The sequence below is a fragment of the Microtus pennsylvanicus genome, chromosome 1, assembly GCF_037038515.1.
Source record: "Microtus pennsylvanicus isolate mMicPen1 chromosome 1, mMicPen1.hap1, whole genome shotgun sequence".
Classification (NCBI taxonomy): domain Eukaryota; kingdom Metazoa; phylum Chordata; class Mammalia; order Rodentia; family Cricetidae; genus Microtus; species Microtus pennsylvanicus.
Genome location: NC_134579.1, coordinates 82,824,908 through 82,844,070, shown reverse-complemented (window position 1 = coordinate 82,844,070; position 19,163 = coordinate 82,824,908). Strand labels below are relative to the sequence as shown.

The window sequence follows — 19,163 nt, the reverse complement described above, 5'->3', positions numbered from 1 at the left end:
TGAGGCTGAACCATCTTTGATAGCCATCCTGAAATTGTTCTGATCAGTTTGTAGTCCAAAACTGATCTTTGGGTAGAGTTTATCAGATTAGTGGTATAATCATAATCCAAGTGGAATTGTCATTGTGGGGCTTCATCATCCCTTTGAAGACATTAGAGGTCGCTGTTAGGAATGTTTGTCCCACACTGTGGAAATTTTAAGCATATTAAATGTGATATGCTACAAATCTTGAGGAGGTTAATACTTATTCTATTAAGTACCTCTGAGATACCCCGGATTAAATCTTAAATATCTGCTTCAGAATCACATAAGAAATTGTATAGAAGAATCTACATGAAGTCTAAGGTTAGATTTAGTTAGTACTTAATAATACCATTAATTTCAAAATAGAAAATTTAAATTTTGAGATAGTATTTATACTTTAAGAAAAGTATTAAAGAGTAAAAATAAATCCAAGGGATATGAGATTAGTGACAATATAACAGTCCCTATGTCTTGATTTTCTTTTCTTCGATACCAGGTGGTCCTTCTTATATGAGGCAGAGACTTTAAATTTTAACAAATATGCTTAGATATAGAGGAGAGAGCCATGCTCCAAATTCAAAGCCAGCTTTATTTTTTTTATTGAGTAAGGACTACATAAACACCACCTGTTTGACCCTTCTGTAGAGACTAGAAAAATGGACATTTTGAAAGGCTTATGAAAATTTACACTGTCAGAAGTATGCAATACAGCCAGAACAATTTATTCCTCTTCTTGGTAATTTTTGAGGATTCTCCCTTTTTTTATTCCCATATGTATTATTTATTTTGCATACCAAACACAGTTCCCCCTTTCTTCTCTCACCTTCACTCTCCCCACCATGTTCACTCCCCATCCACTCTTCCTCCATTCAGATGGGGTAAGGCCTCTCATGGGAATCAACAAAGTATGGCACATCAAACTGAGGCAGAACCAAGCTCCTCCCCTCTGCACCATGGCTAAAGAAGGCATCCCACCATAGGTCTCCAAAGAATCAGCCCTGGACTGGTCCTGGTCCCACTGCCAGGGACCCCACAAAAGAACAAACTACACAGCTATTACCCAGTGCAGAGGGCCCAACTCAGTCCCACACCAATTCTCCTGCTGTCTATTCAGAGTCCATGAGTTCCCACATGTTCAGATCAGCTGTCTCTGTGAGTTTCTCTGCCATAATCTCGATGACCCCTTGCTCTTATAATCCTTCCATCCTCTCCTCAACTGGACTTCTAGAACTGGACCCAGTGTTTGGCTGTGGATCTCAGCATCTCCTTATATCAGGTACTGGATGAAAGCTTCATAATGACAATTAAGGTAGTCATCAATATGATTATAGGGCCAATTCAGATACCCTCACTACTCGTGCAAGGGGTTTTACCTGGGGTCATCCTTATAGATTTCTGGGAGCTTCCCTGGCACCAGGTTTCTCTCCAATCCTATAATGGCCCCCTCTACCAAGATATCTCTCCAACTACTCTCCACCTCCCTCCTACACACAATACCACACTCTTGGTCCCTCCTTCTTCCCATCCCCCCATAACCTCCTCCTCTACTCCACCCATTCCCAGTTTACAGGACATCTCATCCATTCCTCTTCTCAGGGATATCCACGTGTACCTATCAGAGTCCTCTTGCCACCTAGCCTCTCTGGGAGTAGCCTGAGGACTGTAGCCTGGTTATTTTTTGCTTTACATCTATTATCCCCTTATAAGTGAACACACACTGTGTTTGTCTTTCTGTCTTGATTGCCTCACTCAGGATAATTTTTCTCTATTTACATTTATTTGCCTGAAAATTTCATAATATCATTGTTCTTTTCTGCTGAGTAATGCTCCATTGTGTAGATATACCGCATTTTCTTTACCTAGTCTTCAGTTGAGGGGCATTTAGGTTGTTTCTAGATGCTGGCAATTGCAAATAATGCTGCTATGATAATAGTTGAGCTAGTGTCCTTGTGGTATGAGTGTGCATCCTTTGACTACATGCACAAGAGTGGTATTGTTGGGTCTTGAGATAGATTGAATCCCAGTTCCCTGAGACAACACCATGTTGTTTTCCAAAATGGCTGTATAAGTTTTTACTCCCACTAAGAGTAGAGGTATGTTCCCCTTACACCTCATTTTTTTCAGCATAGGCTGTTATTAGCATTTTTGATTTTTGCCATTCTGCAAGGTATAAAATGGTATCTCTGAGTCATTTTAATTTGCGTTTCCCTGATATCTAAAGATGTTGAACACTTCTTTAAGTGTATCTCACCATTTGAGATTCTTCTATTGAGATTTCTCTGTTTAAATCTATACCCTATTTTTAAGGGGATTAATTGGTATTTTGATATCTAGTGTCTGGAGTTCTTTATTTATTTTGGATTGCAGTCCTCTATCAGATGTGGGCTAGAGAAAATCTTATCCCACTCTGCAGGATGCCGTTTTGTCTTGTTGGCAGTGTCATTTCCTTTACAAAAGTTTTTCAGTTTCAGAAGATCCCATTTATTATTTGACAATTTCAATATCTATGCTACCGGTGTTAGATTCAGGAAGTAATTTCCTGTGCCAGTGCATTCAAGGCTACTTCCTACTTTCTCTTCAGGTTCAGTGCAACTGGATTTATGTTGAGTTCTTTGATCTGCTTGTACTTGAGTTTTGTGCATATGGGACTATTTGCATTCTGCTACATGCCACTATCCAGTTATGCCAGCAACAATTGTTGAAAATGTTGTCTTTTTTCCATTGTATATTTTTGGCTTCTTTGTCAAAGATCAGGTGTTAATAGGTGTAAGGATCTATGTCAGGGTCCTTGATTTTATTCCATGAATCCACTTATCTGATTTATGCCAATATCAAATGGTTTTTTTCCTACAGCTATATAGTAGAGCTTGAAGTCAGGGGTGGTGATGCTCCCAGAAGTTCCTTTATAATACAATATTGCTTTAGTTATCCTGGATTTTTTGTTTTTCTATATAATGTTGAATATTGTTCTTTAAGATCTGTAAAGAATTGTGCTGGGAGTTTGATGGGAATTGTGTTGAATCTGTCTATTGCTTTCAGAAAAATTACCATTTTTACTATTAATCCCACCAATCAATTATAATGGGAGATCTTTCCATTTTCTGAAGTTTTCTTCAAAGACTTAATAGTTCTTGTCATACAGGTCTTTTATTTGTTTGATTAGAGCCACCCTAAGATATTTTATATTATATGTGGCTATTGTAAAGAGTGATACTTCTCAGATTTCTTTCTCAGCCAGTTTTTCATTTGTATGTAGAAAGCCTATTGATTTTTTCCCTTTTTATTGACTTTATTGAGCTATACATTTTTGTCTGCTCCTCTCCCATCTTTTCCCCTCCTCTTCAACCTTCTCCCATGGTCCCCATGCTCCCAGTTTATTCAGGAGATCTCTTTTTCTTCTTCTCATGTAGATTAGATCCATGTATGTCTCTCTTAGGGTCCTCACTGTTGTCTAGGTTCTCTGGGATTGTGAACTGTAGGCTGGTTTTCTTTGCTTTATGTCTAAAAGTTACTTATGGGTGAGTACATATGATATTTGTCTTTCTGTGTCTGGGTTACCTCTCTCAATATGATGTTTTCTAGATACATCCATTTGCCTGCAAAATTCAAGATATCATTATTTTCTGCTGTATATGTGTATATATATGCTGTATATGTGTAAATGTACCACATTTTTCTTATCCATTCTTTGGTAAAGGGGCATTTAAGTTGTTTTCAGGTACTGGCTAGGACAAACAATGCTGCTATGAACATAGTTAAGCACATGTCCTTGTGGTATGATTGAGCATCCTTTGAATATATATCCAGAAGTGATATTGCTGGGTCTTGAGGAAGGTTGTATCTTAATTTTCTGAGAAAATGCCATACTGATATCCAAAGAAACTGTACCAATTTGCACTACCAGCAACAACACAGGAGTGTTCCCTTTACCCCACATCCTCTCCAGCATAAGTTGTCATCGGTGTTTTTGATCTTGACCATTCTTACAGATGTAAGATGGAATCTCAGAGCTGTTTTGATTTGAATTTCTCTGATGGCTAAAGATGTTGAGCATTTCCTTAAGTGTCTTTCAGTCATTTTAGACTCCTCTGGCCTAAACAGAGTTGTCCATTTTTATTGGATTATTTGTTCTTTTGATAGACAATTTCTAGAGTTTGTTTATTTTGGAGATCAGTCCTCTGTATAATGTAGGGTTGGTGAAGATTTTTTCCCATTCTGTAGGTTGCTGTTTTGTCTTGTTGACCATGTCCTTTGCTTTACAGAACCTTTTCACTATCAGGAGGTCCAATTTATTAATTGTTTCTGTCAGTGTCTGTGCTACTGGAGTTATATTCAGGAAGTGGCCTCCTGTGACAATTCGTTTAAGTGTACTTCCCACTTTCTCTTTTATGAGGTTCAGTGTGGTTAGCTTTATGTTGAGGTCCTTGATCCATTTGGCTGGAGTTTTGTTATGGTGATAGATATGGGTCTATTTTCATTCTTCTACATGTTGAAGTAGATGCCAGTATCATCTGTTAAATACGCTTTCTTTTTCCATTTTATACTTTTTGCTTCTTTATCAAAAACCAGGCATCCATATTTGTGTAGATTGACAACTGGTTCCTTGATTCGGTTCCATTGGTCCTCCTGTCTGTTTTTATGCCAATACCAGGCTGGTTTTAGTACTGTAGCTCTGTAGTAGAGTTTGAAGACAGGGATTGTGATGCCTCCAGAACTTCCTTTATTTACAGGATTGTTTTGGCTATCCTGTGTTTTTGCTTTTTCATATGAAGTTAAGTACTGTTCTTCCGAGGTCTGTGAAGTAGTTTGCTGGGAAATTGATGGGCATTGCATTGAAATTGTAGATTGCTTTTGGTAAGATTGCCATTTTTACTGTTAATTCTACCTACCCAGAGCATGGGAGATCTTTCTAATTTCTGGTGTCTTCTTCAATTTCTTTCTTCAAAGACTTAAATTTCTTGTCATACAGGTCTTCCACTTGTTTGGTTAGAATTACTCTGAAATATTTTATGCTATTTGTGGCTATTTGAAGGGTGATGTTTCTCTTTCTTTCTCAGCTCATTTATCATCTGTGTAAATAAGGGATATTCATGTTTTTTAGTTAATCTTATATCCTGCTACAGTACTGAAAGTTTTACAAGTAGTAGAAGATATTTGGTAGATTTTTGGGGGTCGCTTATGTATCGTATCATCAGCAGATAGTGTGAGTTTGACTTCTTCTTTTCCAATTTGTATCCACATTGATCTCCTTTTTTGTATTATTTTTCTAGCTAGGACCTCAAGAACTATATTGAATAACGTGTAGAGAATGGGCAATCTTGTCTTTTTCCTGATTTTAGTGGTATCGCTATGAGTTTCTCTCCATTTAGTTTGATGTTGCTATTGGCTTGATGTATATTGCCTTTATTATGTTTAGGTATGTTCATTATATACCTGCTCTCTCCAAGACATTTATCATGAAGGGATGTTGTATTTTGTCAAAAGTTTTTTCAACATCTAATGAGATGATCATGTGGGTTTTATTTTTCAGTTTGTTTATATGATGGATTACATTGACAGATTTTCATATGTTGAACCAGTCCTGTATCTCTGGGGTGAAGCAGACTGAATCATGGTGGATGATGTTCCTGATGTATTCTTGCATTCATTTGGCCAATATTTTGTTTAGTATTATTGCATCAATGTTCATGAGTGAGATTTGTCCATAATTCTCTTTCTTAGTAATGTCTTTATGTGGTTTGAATAGCAGGGTAATTGTAGCCTCTTAAAAAGAGTTTGGCAATGTTCCTTCTAATTCTATTGTGTGGAACAGTTTGAGAATCATTGTTATTATTTCTTCTTTGAAAGTCCTGTAGAATTCTGAGCTGAAACCACTTGGTCCTGGGCTTTTTTAATTGGGAGACTTTTTTTAAAAAATCTTTTTTTTTTATTGAGAAAATGAGAAAAAAAACAAGTTTCCACCTCCTCCCAGCCTCCCATTTCCCTCCCCCTCCTCCCACTCTTCTCCCCCTCCTCCCACCCCTCTCCCCCTTCCCCCACTCCTTTCCCCCTCCCTCTCCAGTCCAAAGAGCTGTCAGGGTTCCCTGCCCTGTGGTAAGTCCTAGGTCCTCCCCCCTCCGTCCATATCTAGGAAGGTGAACATCCAAACTGGGTAGGCTCCCACAAAGCCAGCATATTACGTAGGATCAAAACCCCTTGCCATTGTCCTTGGCGTCTCATCAGCTCTCATTGTTCGCCATGTTCAGAGAGTCCAGTTTTATCCCATATTACCTAAGCACCCACTAATTGGGAGACTTTTGATTATTGTTTCTATATATTTAGCAGTTATAGGTTTATTTAATTTTCTTATCTGGTCTTCATTTAATTTTGGTAAGTGATATTCATCCACAGAGTTCCCCATTTCCTTTAAGTTTTCAATTTTGTGGAGTACAGGTTTTCAAAATATTACCTACTAATTCTCTGGATTTCTTCCATGTCTGTTTTTATGTCCCTGTTTTCATTTCTGATTTTGTTATTTGGATAGTCTCTCTCTTCCTTTTGGTTTGTTTGGATAAAGGCTTGTCTATTTTGTTGATTTCCTCAAAGAACCAATTCTTTGTCTCGTTGATTCTTTGTATTGTTTTATTTGTTTCTATTTTGTTGATTTCTGCTCTCTATTTGATTATTTCCTGCCACCTAGTTTTTCCTGAGTTAGTTTGCTTCTTTTTGGTCTAGAATTTTCAAATATTCAGCTAATTCACTAGTGTGGGATTTTTCCAGCTTCTGCTGGAAGTAGGCATTTCTGCTTTCATTGTCTCCCATGAATTTGGATACGTGTATGTTCATTTTCATTAAATTTTAGGAATTCTTTAATTTCTTCCTTTATTTCTTCCTTGACGCTTTGATGCTTCAGGTGATCATTGTTTAATTTCCGTGTTTTATGGGCTTTCTGTAATTAGTGCTGCTGTTGAATTCTAATTTTACACCATGGTGATCTGATAAGATACAAGGGGTTATTCCAATTTTTTCTATCTTTTGAGGTTTGTTTTCTTACCCAGCATGTTGTCTATTTTTTGAAAAGATTCTTTGAGGTGCTAGGAAGAAGGTATAATCTTTTATGTTTGGATAGAATGCTCTAAAGAAGTCTTTTAAGTCCATTTGAGTCATAACATGTTAGTTTCCTTATTTCTCTGTTCATTTTTTGTGTGACTGACCTGTCCAGTGGTAAGAGTAGAAGTCTCCCTCTATTAATGTGTGGGGATTAATGTGTGATTGAAGCTCTAGAAGTGTTTCTTTTACATATGAGGGTGCCCTTGTATTCAGAGCCTAGGTGTTCGGTATTAAGATTTCCTCTTGATGTATTATTCCTGTGACTAATATGAAATGTCCTTCTTTGTCTCTTTTGATTGATTTTAGGTTGAAGTCTATTTTGTTAGATATTATGATAGCTACACCAGCTTGTTTTTTAGGTCCATTTGATTGGAAATTTTTTTACCAACCTTTATTTGAGATGATGTCTTTCTTTGAGATATGTGTGTGTTCATTTTGAGGAATGTTTCTTGTATGCAGCAGAAGGATGGGTACTGTTTTCATATCCAATCTGTTAGCCTGTGTATTTTTATAGGTGAGTTGAATCCATTTATATTAAGGGATATTAATGACCAGTGATTACTATATCCTGTTAATTTAGTTTTTGTTGTTGATAATGTTAATTTGTGGATTTTTCCTTCTTTGGGTTTTGCTCCTGTGAGATCATCAATTGTCTGTGTTTTTGTTGGTGCAACCAACATCCTTGGGTTGGAGTTTTCCTTCTATTACTTTGTATAGTTTGTGGCTAGGTACTGGTCAAGTCAAGTTTTGTCATAGATCTTGTTTTGTCCTTCTATGGTGATTGAAAGTTTTGCTTGGTATTGTAATCTGAGCTGGCATCCATGGTCTCTTAATGTCTGTATAACGCTTGACCAGGATCTTCTGCTTTTATTGTCTTTACTGAGTAGTCAGGTGTAATTCTGATATGTCTGCCTTTATATGTTACTTGGCCTTTTTCCTTTGCAGATCTTAATATAATTTATTCTGTATGTTTAGTGCTTAGATTATTATTTGGTGAGGGGATTTTTTTATCCAGTCTATTTAGTATTCTATATGCTTTTTGTGTCTTCATAGGCATATCTTTCTTTAGGTTGGAAAAGTTTTCTTCTATGATTTTGTTAAATATATTTTCTGTGCTTTTGAGTTGAATTTCTCCTTCCTCTATACCTATATTCATAGGTTTGGTCTTTTCATGGTATCCCATATATCCTGGGTATTTTGTGTTAAGCTTTTTTAGATTTAATGTTTTCTTTGACTGATGAGTCTATTTCATCTATTGTATCTTCAGAGCTTGAGATTTTCTCTTCCATCTCTTGTATTCTGTTGTTTATAAGTAACTATCATTTGATGGTTTTTCCTGTATGATGACTGGATAAATTAAGATTGTTTTTTGTATAACCTTGGGCCACTCCTCTTTAATTTCATAATGTAATGGTGAGATCGGTTCGTCTCTAAACTCCTCTGTCTGTGTTTGAATATTTTTATTATCTGTATTAGTAAGCTTTTCCAGGGCTAGTAACTTATCTGTCAAACTATTATTATTTCATTTAGTAATTATTTTTAAGGCTTGCATATTGTCAATAGTAACCTAGGCTTGTATCTTGTAAGGCTTGTATCTTATAAATAGTAAAATTTCTATGTTATCAGTCACCTCTTCATTATCTTCATCAGTAAACATTACTAAACTTTGTATTTTATCAACCTACACCTACATTATCAGTTAAAAGCTTATTGTCTTCTTATTAATTAATTGTAAGTCTTGCACGTTATGAGTAGTAACCTTGTCTAAGGCTTGTATATCATGAATGGTAGGTTTTTCTAAGGTATGTATCTTATCAATCAACTTCTCATATTTGGCAAAGTTATCAAACCATGTATTGAGAATAACATATGAATTGTCAAACTGACGATAACTATGAACAAAAGTATATCCATCTCAGCTATTATGTTTATTTTCTCATTTATGTTTTTATTTGCATCGTGCCCATAGTAGCAGTAAACAAGGTTCTAATTCCCTGCAAATTGGTATTTCCTGTTTTTAACATGGGAAAGATTTTAAGATTGTCCTTACCCCTATTTTTTTTCGTCCTTTTGTTGGTTTGTTTAATAGCCTAGTTTACCGTGTAAAAGTTCCCAAGTATCTTACCAGCTCTGATGCCAATCCTCAGTGGATTGGGTTATGAACAGGTATTCAGATGTAGGGAACAAGTGGAGCTGGTGATTGCAATACTCGATTTTATGAAAGTGTTTAGATGTAGTGATGATGTTTGACCAGCAGGTGGAGCAGGCACTAAAACAACAGGGAGAGATCCGAGTGCAGAAGAGGCCCTCTTACTCAGCACTCTAGAAGGGATTTCACTCCAGCCAGGACCCAGGTGACCCTATTGGGGAGGTTCAGCCAAGCAGCTGGGCTAGCCTCCACCCTGCTGCCTTAGGTGTCAGGCAGAATAGAGTGAGAGGCGCAGCTGTGCTACACAGGCCTTGCCTTTCCTGCCCATCTCCGGTGAATTGGTGACAGCAGTCGCAAAGTTCCAAGGTTCTAAGATCTCAAGGCAAGCATTCTCAGGGTGAATCGAGCTGCCTGAATTGGCAGCCCAAAGGGGGCTTTGGAAAACCCCAAATGTAGGAAAGCATCTCATACGGGGGATGGGGAAAAACGAAGTGTGCACCCGGGCACTCCTCTGCAAGTAGCCGTTGGCATGACAGAACCATGAGCCATCATGTGGTCTAACAACGCCCAACAATGAGAATCAGATGTAAAAGATTTCTTTTACCATTTATGAAAAATAAAACCCACACATAAATATTAGAACCAAAAAAAAAAAGGCTAAGGTGAATCACAAGCAACTACTAAAGTAGTGGCCACCTCTGGTTTTCTGGTTCAAAAAGCCCCGCCCCCAACCCTTTGGCCACGCCTCTTCCCTCTAGCTCTCTCACTCTCTCTCTCCTCCTGGGTCCTCCAAAGCACCACTTTCCTTGTGTCCCATAAATTTGTGTATGACGTGCACTCATTTTCATTGAATTCTAGCAGATCTTTAATTACTTCCTTTGTTTTTTCTTTGACCTAATGGTCATTCAGTAGACTTGTTCAGTTTTCATTAGTTTGTAAAGTTTCAGTTGTTTCTGTTGTTTTTGAAATCCAACTTTAATCCACAGTGGTCTAATAGGACACAGGGGATTATTTACATTTTCTTGTATGTGTGGAGACTTTCTTTGTGACTGAGAATATATTTTTAAATAATTTATACATTTTTTATTTTATGTGCATTAGTGTTTTGCTTGCATGTATGTCTGTTTGAGGGTGTAGGATCCCCTGCAACTGGAGTTACAGACAGTTATGAGCTGCTGTGTGGGTGATGGGCATTGATCCCAGGACTTCTGGAAGAACAACCCGTGCTCTTAAGCTCTGAACAAGCTCTCCAGCCCCCAAGGATCTATTTTGAAGAAAATTCCATGAAGTGCTTAGAAGAAGATATGATCTTTTGAGTTTGGGTGAAAATTTCCATAAATTTCTGTTAGGTCCATTTGAATCATAAAATCTATTAATTCCATTATTTCTCTGTTTCGATTCTGTCTCGATGACATGTCAGAGTGTGAGTGGGGTGTTGAAATCTGCCACTACTAATGTGTGGGGTTCAATGTGTGATTTACACCTTAGTAACGCTTCTTTCAGAAATGTGGATGCTGTTGCACTTGGGGCATATATATTCAGATTGAGATCATTTTGGTAGATTTTTCCTTTAACAAGTATGTAATGTCCTTCTCCATTTCTTTTGATTAACTTATTTTGAAGTGTATTTTGCTAGATATTAGGACAACTTCACCAGCTTGTTTGTTATGTCCATTTGGTTGAAAAATATTTTTCAATCCTTTACTGTGAGGTAATGTGTATCTTGGATGTTAAGGTGTGTTTCTTGTATGCAGCAGGAGGATGGATCCTGTTTTGTATAAATTCTGTTACCTGTGTCTTTTCCTTGGGAAACTGAGTGCATTGGTATTGAGAGATATTAATGACCAGTAATTGTTAATTCTTGTTATTATATTGTTGTTCATGGTGGTGGTGGTAGTGTGTGTGTGTGTGTGTGTGTGTGTGTGTGTGTGTGTGTGTGTGTGTGTTCCTTCTTTGGGTTTTGCTAGTATAAGAGTATCTATTGCCTGTGTTTTCATAGGTGTAGTTAATTTCCCTTGAGTTAGAGTTTTCCTTCCAGTACTTTCTGTAGGCCTGGATTTGTGGATAGATATTTAAATTTAACTTTGTAATGGAATATCTTGTCTTCTCTTCTCCAACTATGGTGATTAAAATTTTTGCTGTGTATATTAGTCTAGGCTGACATTTCTAATCTCTTAGAGTCTGCAAAATATATTTCCAGAAAAAAAAACATATTTCCAGGCTCCATAGAGAAGCTGAGTGGAATTCATATAGGTCTGCATTTATATGTTACTTGGCCTTTTTCCTTTCCAGCTTTTAATAATCTTTTTTTGTTCTGTTCATTTATTTTTTTTCCTTAGCTTTCAAGGTAGTTTATTTTATCTGGTTAAGACCAATATCTGTACAGTAGATCTGATTTCAAAAAGAGTTCTCTTGGAATTGATGGGTATTGGCAAAGCAATCTAAGCAGCAACATTAACTATTTTCTCCACCCGGTCCCACCTCCAGTTGTAGCGGGTCCGTATGTTCAAAGACGAAATGTTTTTCAGAGCCCAAGCATGAGAGGGCAGACAAAGAGATTCTGCCAATGTTCTGTTCATTTAGCATTTTCATTATGATGTGATAGTGACTTTTTCTTCTAATGTAATGTATTTGGTTGGTGCTCTGTAAGCTTCTTGTACCTTTATAGTTATATCATTCTTCAAATTAGGGAAAATAATTTGCTGAATTTTTTCTCCTTCTTCTATTACTATTATTTTTAGATTTGGTCTTTTTATAGTGTCCCAGATTTCCTGGTGTTTTGTGTTAAGAATTTGTTGGATTTGGCATTTTCTTTGACCAATGAATCTATTTCTTCTATTGTATCTTCAATGCTTGAGATTCTCTCTTCCATCTCCTGTATTCCATTGGTGATACTTGCATCTGTAGTTCCTGTTCATGTACCCATTTTCCATTTTCTGAATTCCCTCACTTTGTTTTGTTTATTGCTTCTATTTTGATTTTCATGTCATGAATTGATTTTTTCAACTTTTTTTCCTTATCTTTTCTTGGCATTTTTTTATGGATTAGTTGATTTTACCTACTTTCTTTATTAGTTTTTTCTTGATTTCTTTAAGGGAGTTTTTCATTTTCTCTTTTAGGATATCTATCATCCTCAATAAAGCTGCTTGAAGCTCATTTTATTGTGTTTTGGCTGTGTTAGTATAGTCATGTTTGCTGTCATAAAGTAGATGGGCTGTGGTGGTGCCATATTGCCCTGGCTGTCATTGATTTTTACATTGACATTTAGGCATCTGGGTTTAGAATGATTAGCTCCAGTTACTGATTTCTGAGTTTGCCTTTTCTTGGGTGAGTATTTTATTTTATAGTTTCTATTTCCTCTTTGGTTTTCTAGTCTTTGTACCCTACATTTCTGGTGGCTGGTGTGATCTCTGGTCTAGTTTGGAGTCTCTGTCCAAGTTCCGAGTTGGCCTTCTGGCAGTTGGTTTCTACTGGGTTCAGCAGGGGGTTTCTATTCTTTGACTGGTTTGGCCTGAACCTTGGCACCTAGAGTTTGAACAAACTGGTGTGGCTTAATTTTAGAATTATTTAAAGGATCACTTGACAGTTTTACTTCATCTAAATAAGTAGATTACTATTTTACTCTCATTGCCCCAGAAAAACAGTGATAAACTTGACAGGACATGCCTTGTCATAAGGTAGACAGGACAGATAGTAGAAATGGGCTTTTAAAACAGTTATTATCCTTCTTGGCACTAGAGTAAAGCAGAATGTGCCAGGCTACAAACAACAACAGTGGAAGGCATTCTTTGTGGTATGAATGTGAAATGAGTAAATAATTGTAGAAGCTGACATGTTGGTTCATTTCCTCCTATAGATCAGCAGGAGTGTATCCCTTGCCCAATTCAAGAGTACCCAAACCCTGAGAGAAACAGCTGCCTGCCCAAGCCAGTGACATTCCTGTCCTTTGATGACTCTCTGGGCATGGCTCTGGCCTGCACAGCTCTGTGCTTGTCTGTCAGCACAGTTGTAGTTTTGGGAATCTTTCTCAAGCACCAAGACTCTCCCATCGTGAAGGCCAATAATCGGACTCTCAGCTTCATCCTGCTCATCTCCCTCCTCCTCTGCTTCCTGTGCCCATTCCTCTTCATTGGCCAGCCAAACACAGCCTCCTGCATATTGCAACAAACTACGTTTGCTCTGGTGTTCACTCTGGCTCTTTCCACTGTTTTGACCAAAACTATAACTGTAATTCTGGCCTTTAGAGCCATGACACCAGGAAGAACAATGAGAAGGCTCTTTGTCTCAGGCTTCTATAACTCTGCCATCCCCATTTGTGTCCTGATCCAGCTTATTCTCCTTGGAGTCTGGCTGGGAACCTCGCCTCCCTATATTGAAGTAGATGAACACTCTGAACATGATCACATCATCATTTTGTGCAACAAGGGCTCAGTCACTGCTTTCTACTGTGTGTTGGCATACTTGGGGATCCTGGCCCTAGTGAGCTTCACTGTGGCTTTTCTGGCTAGGAACCTGCCTGACACCTTCAATGAAGCCAAGTTCCTGACATTCAGCATGCTGGTGTTCTGCAGTGTCTGGGTCACCTTCCTCCCTGTCTACCACAGCACCAAGGACAGGACTATGGTGTCTGTGGAGGTCTTCTCCATCTTAGCATCCAGTGCAGGGCTGCTAGGGTGCATCTTTTTCCCAAAGTGCTACATAATACTCCTAAGACCTGATAAGAACTCTTTGAAAAGTTTTAAGAATAAAACACAATCTAGGAAAAACTGATCATTTTGATGAATTAACTAAGTCTCTCTTCTAAAATCTTAGTATAGTCAGGTGAAACTATTACCTACTTTTCAGCGTGTCTTTCTGAAATGTTGTTTAAATAAAAATGAAAGAGTCCCTCGCTGTTTCTCACATACAGACAATCTGTTTCAGAATAGATGCTACTACTGGAAACGCATGTTAGTAAGTCATGCATGTCACTTATTAACTTGTAGCCATTGTAAATATTCGATATACATTATATGATAATAACTTAGACAAATAACACATTAACTAAATGATTTTCTCTCAATCTTTTATTTTTGAAATATAGCAGGGCTTTGTGTGATAACTGAGTTCTTCTTCTTGGGACAGGCAAAGAACTATCTGGGCTAGAGTCTTGCCAACATGTCCAGACACTGCATAAATCAGTGTGGAGAATTTTCAAAATGCTAAAAATAAACCTACCATATGAAACAACTATATAATTCCTTGACCTATGCACTAAGGAGTCAACATCCCACTCCAGAGATACTTACTCGGTCATTCTCATTGCTGTTCTATTCACAATAGGTAGGAAATAGAAGCATGAAGATCTCCTATGACTGATAAATTGATAAAGAAAATTCTGTACACATAAATGAATGGAAGTAGAAAAAAACTATACTAAGTTATGTAACCCAGACCCAGAAAGTCAAATGTCACATGTTCTCTCTTCTCTGAGATATCTAGCTCCAAATCTTCAGATGTGAATATTCACCCCAGACTAACAGTCGAAACCAGGAAATAGGGTTGGGAAGCAATGGAAAGTTAAATAGCAGGGTACAAATGATCTGATTGGGGAGATGGTACTCTAAATATGAGGGGGAGAATAAATACAAAAGAAGAAACTGGTTGTAATAACAGTAAATATGCCTGAAAGAGTCATAAGCAATTATACTACGAACTACATTTCTAAAACTACCTATAATATACATAAGTTCATGCATAAATATACAAATGTAGTTTAAATGGAAAACCTACAAGCCTTGCTTTAACAAGCCAGAGTATAGTCTAATTAAATATTTATCATTACACCCACAGGTAAATACAATTCCCCCACTCACCAAAGAAACTTTCTTTGCAACAATTCATGAGATAAAACCACAACTAATCAAAAGGCAGGATTCTGGACTCCAGTCACCACTGACACATCTACCAAACAATTCCTACATCTATGGCTCACAGACATACACAACATGGAGCTAAAAGATTGTAAAAGGCAGAGGATCAAATTTACTCTGAAACTGTGTCTCCTAATAATGCCAGAAGCAACACCCATAGTGTTACCAATATGACTGCGTGAACATGAACTGATCAAGGGAAACGATAATACAGATGCTGAACTGGACTAGGAAGAGACCATCAGGCTTCAACCTTACACAAAAATCTACATGCCTGAGAGTGGAAGAAATAATCTTCCCAAGGGAGGAGCACAATAATCAGTTAGTTATCCAACACCAAATGATCAGCTCTGAAAACAGAAACAATAATATTATAAGATGGAGAAACTTATATGTAGGAGTATATACCTCTGTTCAGAAAGAGGCAGGCCTCCCATGGCTGTCAACAAAGCATGGCATATTGAGGTCAGACTGAGTTCCTCCCCAAGCATTAAGGCTGGGCAAGGCAACCCAGAATGAGGAATAAGTTACTGTAAGCTAGCCCAAGTGTTAGGGACAGGCCCAGATTTCACCACTAGGAGTCCCACAAGTAGATCAGCTACACAACTGTTATACATATGTAGAGACAAGGATTCATGGATCCCTGGGAAGAGGAAATAAAAGAGATCTCCTGGGTAAACTGGGGGCCAGTGGGGATGGGAACATAAGCAATAGGAACTCATGGCTTTGGCTTTTTTCCTTACTGTTATTTCATGCTTTATACATACATGTATTCTGAAATATAACCTGTTTAGTTTGTAAAATCTCACCTGTATATATGTTTTCAGGACTAAGCATCATCTTTCTTTTTAAAACAAGATTAAATACTCAAAGTAATTATACTTAAATTATAGTTAAATAAAGAAATAAAAGGTGACCAATATTAATCAATTTTTTAAAAATTGAAGGAAACACCACTTCAACAACAAAACAACAAAATAATGGTAATTTATAAACATCTTTCAGTAATAGCTCACTAGTAATAGACTCAATTCTACAACAAAGTTGCAAAGTTTATTTGATAATAAATTCAATTAGAATTTTTTCTGCCTTCAAGAAACTCACTTCAATACATCGATAGACACAAACTTAGATTGGTTCTTTGAAAAGGTTAAGAAGCTTAACTGTGCTGTTAAGTCTCTAATGTGACATGGGGTGGGGGTAAGGTGGGGTGGGGTTGGAGGAAGCAGAGAAGGGAAGAGAGAGGGAGAAAGACTGGAGAGAGCTTGGGGGAGTGGGAGGATGGAGATGGAGGAAGGGCGGATATGGGAGCAGGGAAGAAGATATCTACATTAAAGGAGCCATTTTAGGGTGGGCAAGAGACTTGGCTCTAGAGGGGATCTCAGGTGTCCACATGGATGTCCCCAGCTAGGTCCTTGGGCAGCAGAGTAGAGGGTGCCTGAACTGGCCTTGCCCCACTATCACACTGATGATTATCTCGAATATCAGCATATAATCTTCATCTGGCAATGGATGGAGATAGAGACAGAGACCCTCATCAGAGCAACGGACTAAGCCCCCAAAGTCCAGTTGAAGAGCAGAAGGAGGGAGAAGATGAGCAAGAAAGTCTGGACTGCGAGGGGTTGGCCCACCCACTGAGACAGTGTGCCTGTTCTAATGGGAGCTCACCAAATCCAGCTGGACCAGGACTGAATGACCATGTGATCAAACCGGATTCTCTGAATGTGGCTGACAATGGGGGCTGACTGAGAAACCATTGAAAGGCATTGGGACTTGTTTCTACTGCATGTACTGGCTTTTTGGGACCCTAGTATATTTGGATGCAAAGCTTCCTAGGCCTGGATGTAGGGGGGAGGGCCTTGGACTTCCCACAGGGCAGGGTTCCCTGCCCTCTCTTAAGGAGGGAGGGGGGCCGGGCGGTGGTGGCGCATGCCTTTAATCCCAACACTGGGGAGGCAGAGGCAGGCGGATCTCTGTAAGTTCGAGACCAGCCCGGTCTACAGAGCTAGTTCCAGGACAGGCTCCAAAGCCACAGAGAAACCCTGTCTCGAAAAACCAAAAAAAAAAAAAAGGAGGGAGGGGGAGGGGGAGGGGAGGGGGAGGGGGAGGGAAGGGGGAGGGGAGGGGGAGGGGGAGGGGGAGGGGGAGGAGAATGGGAGGAGTGGAGGAACTGTACATTTTTAAATGGGAAAATAAATAAATAAATAAATGAAGTTTAACAAACTTTAGACTAATAAACCCAAAGAAAGAGAATACGACCTAATTTGATAATATAAGAGTCAAAAATAAAGGCACTTTACCGGCTAGATTTATGTCAACTTGACACAAGCCAGAGCCATCAGAGAAGAGAAAAATCTCATTTGAGAAAATGCCTCCATAGAATCAAGCTGCAGGTATGTCTAGAGGCCAATTTTTAATTAGATTATTTGGTATTTTGAAGCCAAATTTCTTGAATTCTTTATATATTTTGGAGTTCGGCCCTCTGTCAGATGTGGGTTGGTGAAGATCTTTTTCCATTCACTAGGCTCCCATTTTGTCTTATTTACTACATCTTTTGCCTTACTGAAGCTTCTCAGTTTCAGGAGGTTCCGTTTATTGTTGCTCTCAGTGTCTGTGCTCCTGGGGTTATAGTTAGGAAGTGCTCTCCTGTGCCAATGTATTCAAGGCTACTTCCCACTTTCTCTTCTATCAGGTTCAGTGTAACCGAATTTATGTTGCAGTTTTTGATGTTCTTGGACTTGAGTTTTGTGCATGCTATTAGTTATAGATCTATTTGAATTCTTCTACATGTCAATATCCACTTATGCCAGCATCATTTGTTGAAGATGCTTTCTTTTTTTCATTGTACAATTTTGGCTTCTTTGTCAAAAATCAAGTGTCCACAAGTGTGTGGATTAATGTTGGTATCATAATTCGATTTCATTGATCCATGTGTCTGTTTTTATGCCAATACCAAGTTGATTTTATTACTGTAGGTCTACAGTAGAGCTTGACATTAGATGGTGATGCCTCTGGAGGTTCCTAAATTGTACAGGATTGTTTTGACTGTCCTAGGTTTTTTGTTTTTTTAAATATGAAATTGAGTTTGCTTCTTTCAAGGTCTGTGAAGAATTGTCATGGGATTTTAATGGTGATATCATTGAATCTATAGATTGTTTTTATGAGATGGTCATTTTTCTTATGTTGTTTATATCTATCCAAAAACATAGGAGATCTTTTCATTTTCTAATATTTCTTCATTTTTGACAAAGATCAAAAGTTCTTATCATACAGGTTTGTTTAGGGTTAAGTCCAATATATTTTATGTTATTTGTGGCTAGTATAAAGGTTGATGTTTTCCTGATTTCTTTTTCAACCCATTTATCATTTGTGTAAAGAAAGGCAATTGGTTTTTTGAGTTAATTGTGCATCCCCCCTCATTGATGAAGGTATTTATCAGCTGTAGGTGTTACCCGGTAGAATTTTTGGGATCTCTTATTCATATCTTGTCATCTGCAAATAGTGAAAGTGTCTTTTTTCTTTCCAATTTGTATCTCCTCAATCTCCTTTTGCTGTCTTACTATTCTAGCTAGAACTTCTAGTACTATATTGAATAGATATTTTTTTTTTAAAAAGTAGGCGTCCTTATCTTGTTCCTGATTTTAGTGGAATCGCTTTGTTTTTCTCTCCTTTTAGTCTGTCGACTTGCTGTGTAATGCCTTTATTTTGTTTAGGTATGGTCCTTGTATCCCTCATCAATCCAAGACCTTTATCATGAAGGAGTGTTGGATTTTGTCAAAGGTTTTTCAACATCTAATGAGATGACCATGTTATTTCTTTCATTCAGTTTGTTTATATGGTGGGTTACATTGACAGATTTCTCTATGTTGAACTATCCCTGTATCTCTGAAATAAAGCCTACTTGATCATGGTGGATGATTTTTTGATGTGTTCTTGGATTCAATTTGCTAGTATTTTATTGAGTATTTTTATATCAATGTTCATGAGGA

General features: G+C 37.8%; 1 protein-coding gene across 1 annotated transcript in view; it reads left to right on the top strand.

Annotated features, from left to right (window-relative positions):
* Positions 1-14,032, top strand: part of LOC142846967 (vomeronasal type-2 receptor 26-like) — a 44,971-nt gene extending 30,939 nt beyond the window's left edge. Inside the window, exon 6 of the mRNA XM_075967750.1 lies at positions 13,119-14,032. Coding sequence (XP_075823865.1) covers positions 13,119-14,032 — 914 coding nt within the window. The remainder of the gene's footprint in view (positions 1-13,118) is intronic.
* The last annotated feature ends 5,131 nt before the right edge of the window (positions 14,033-19,163 follow it).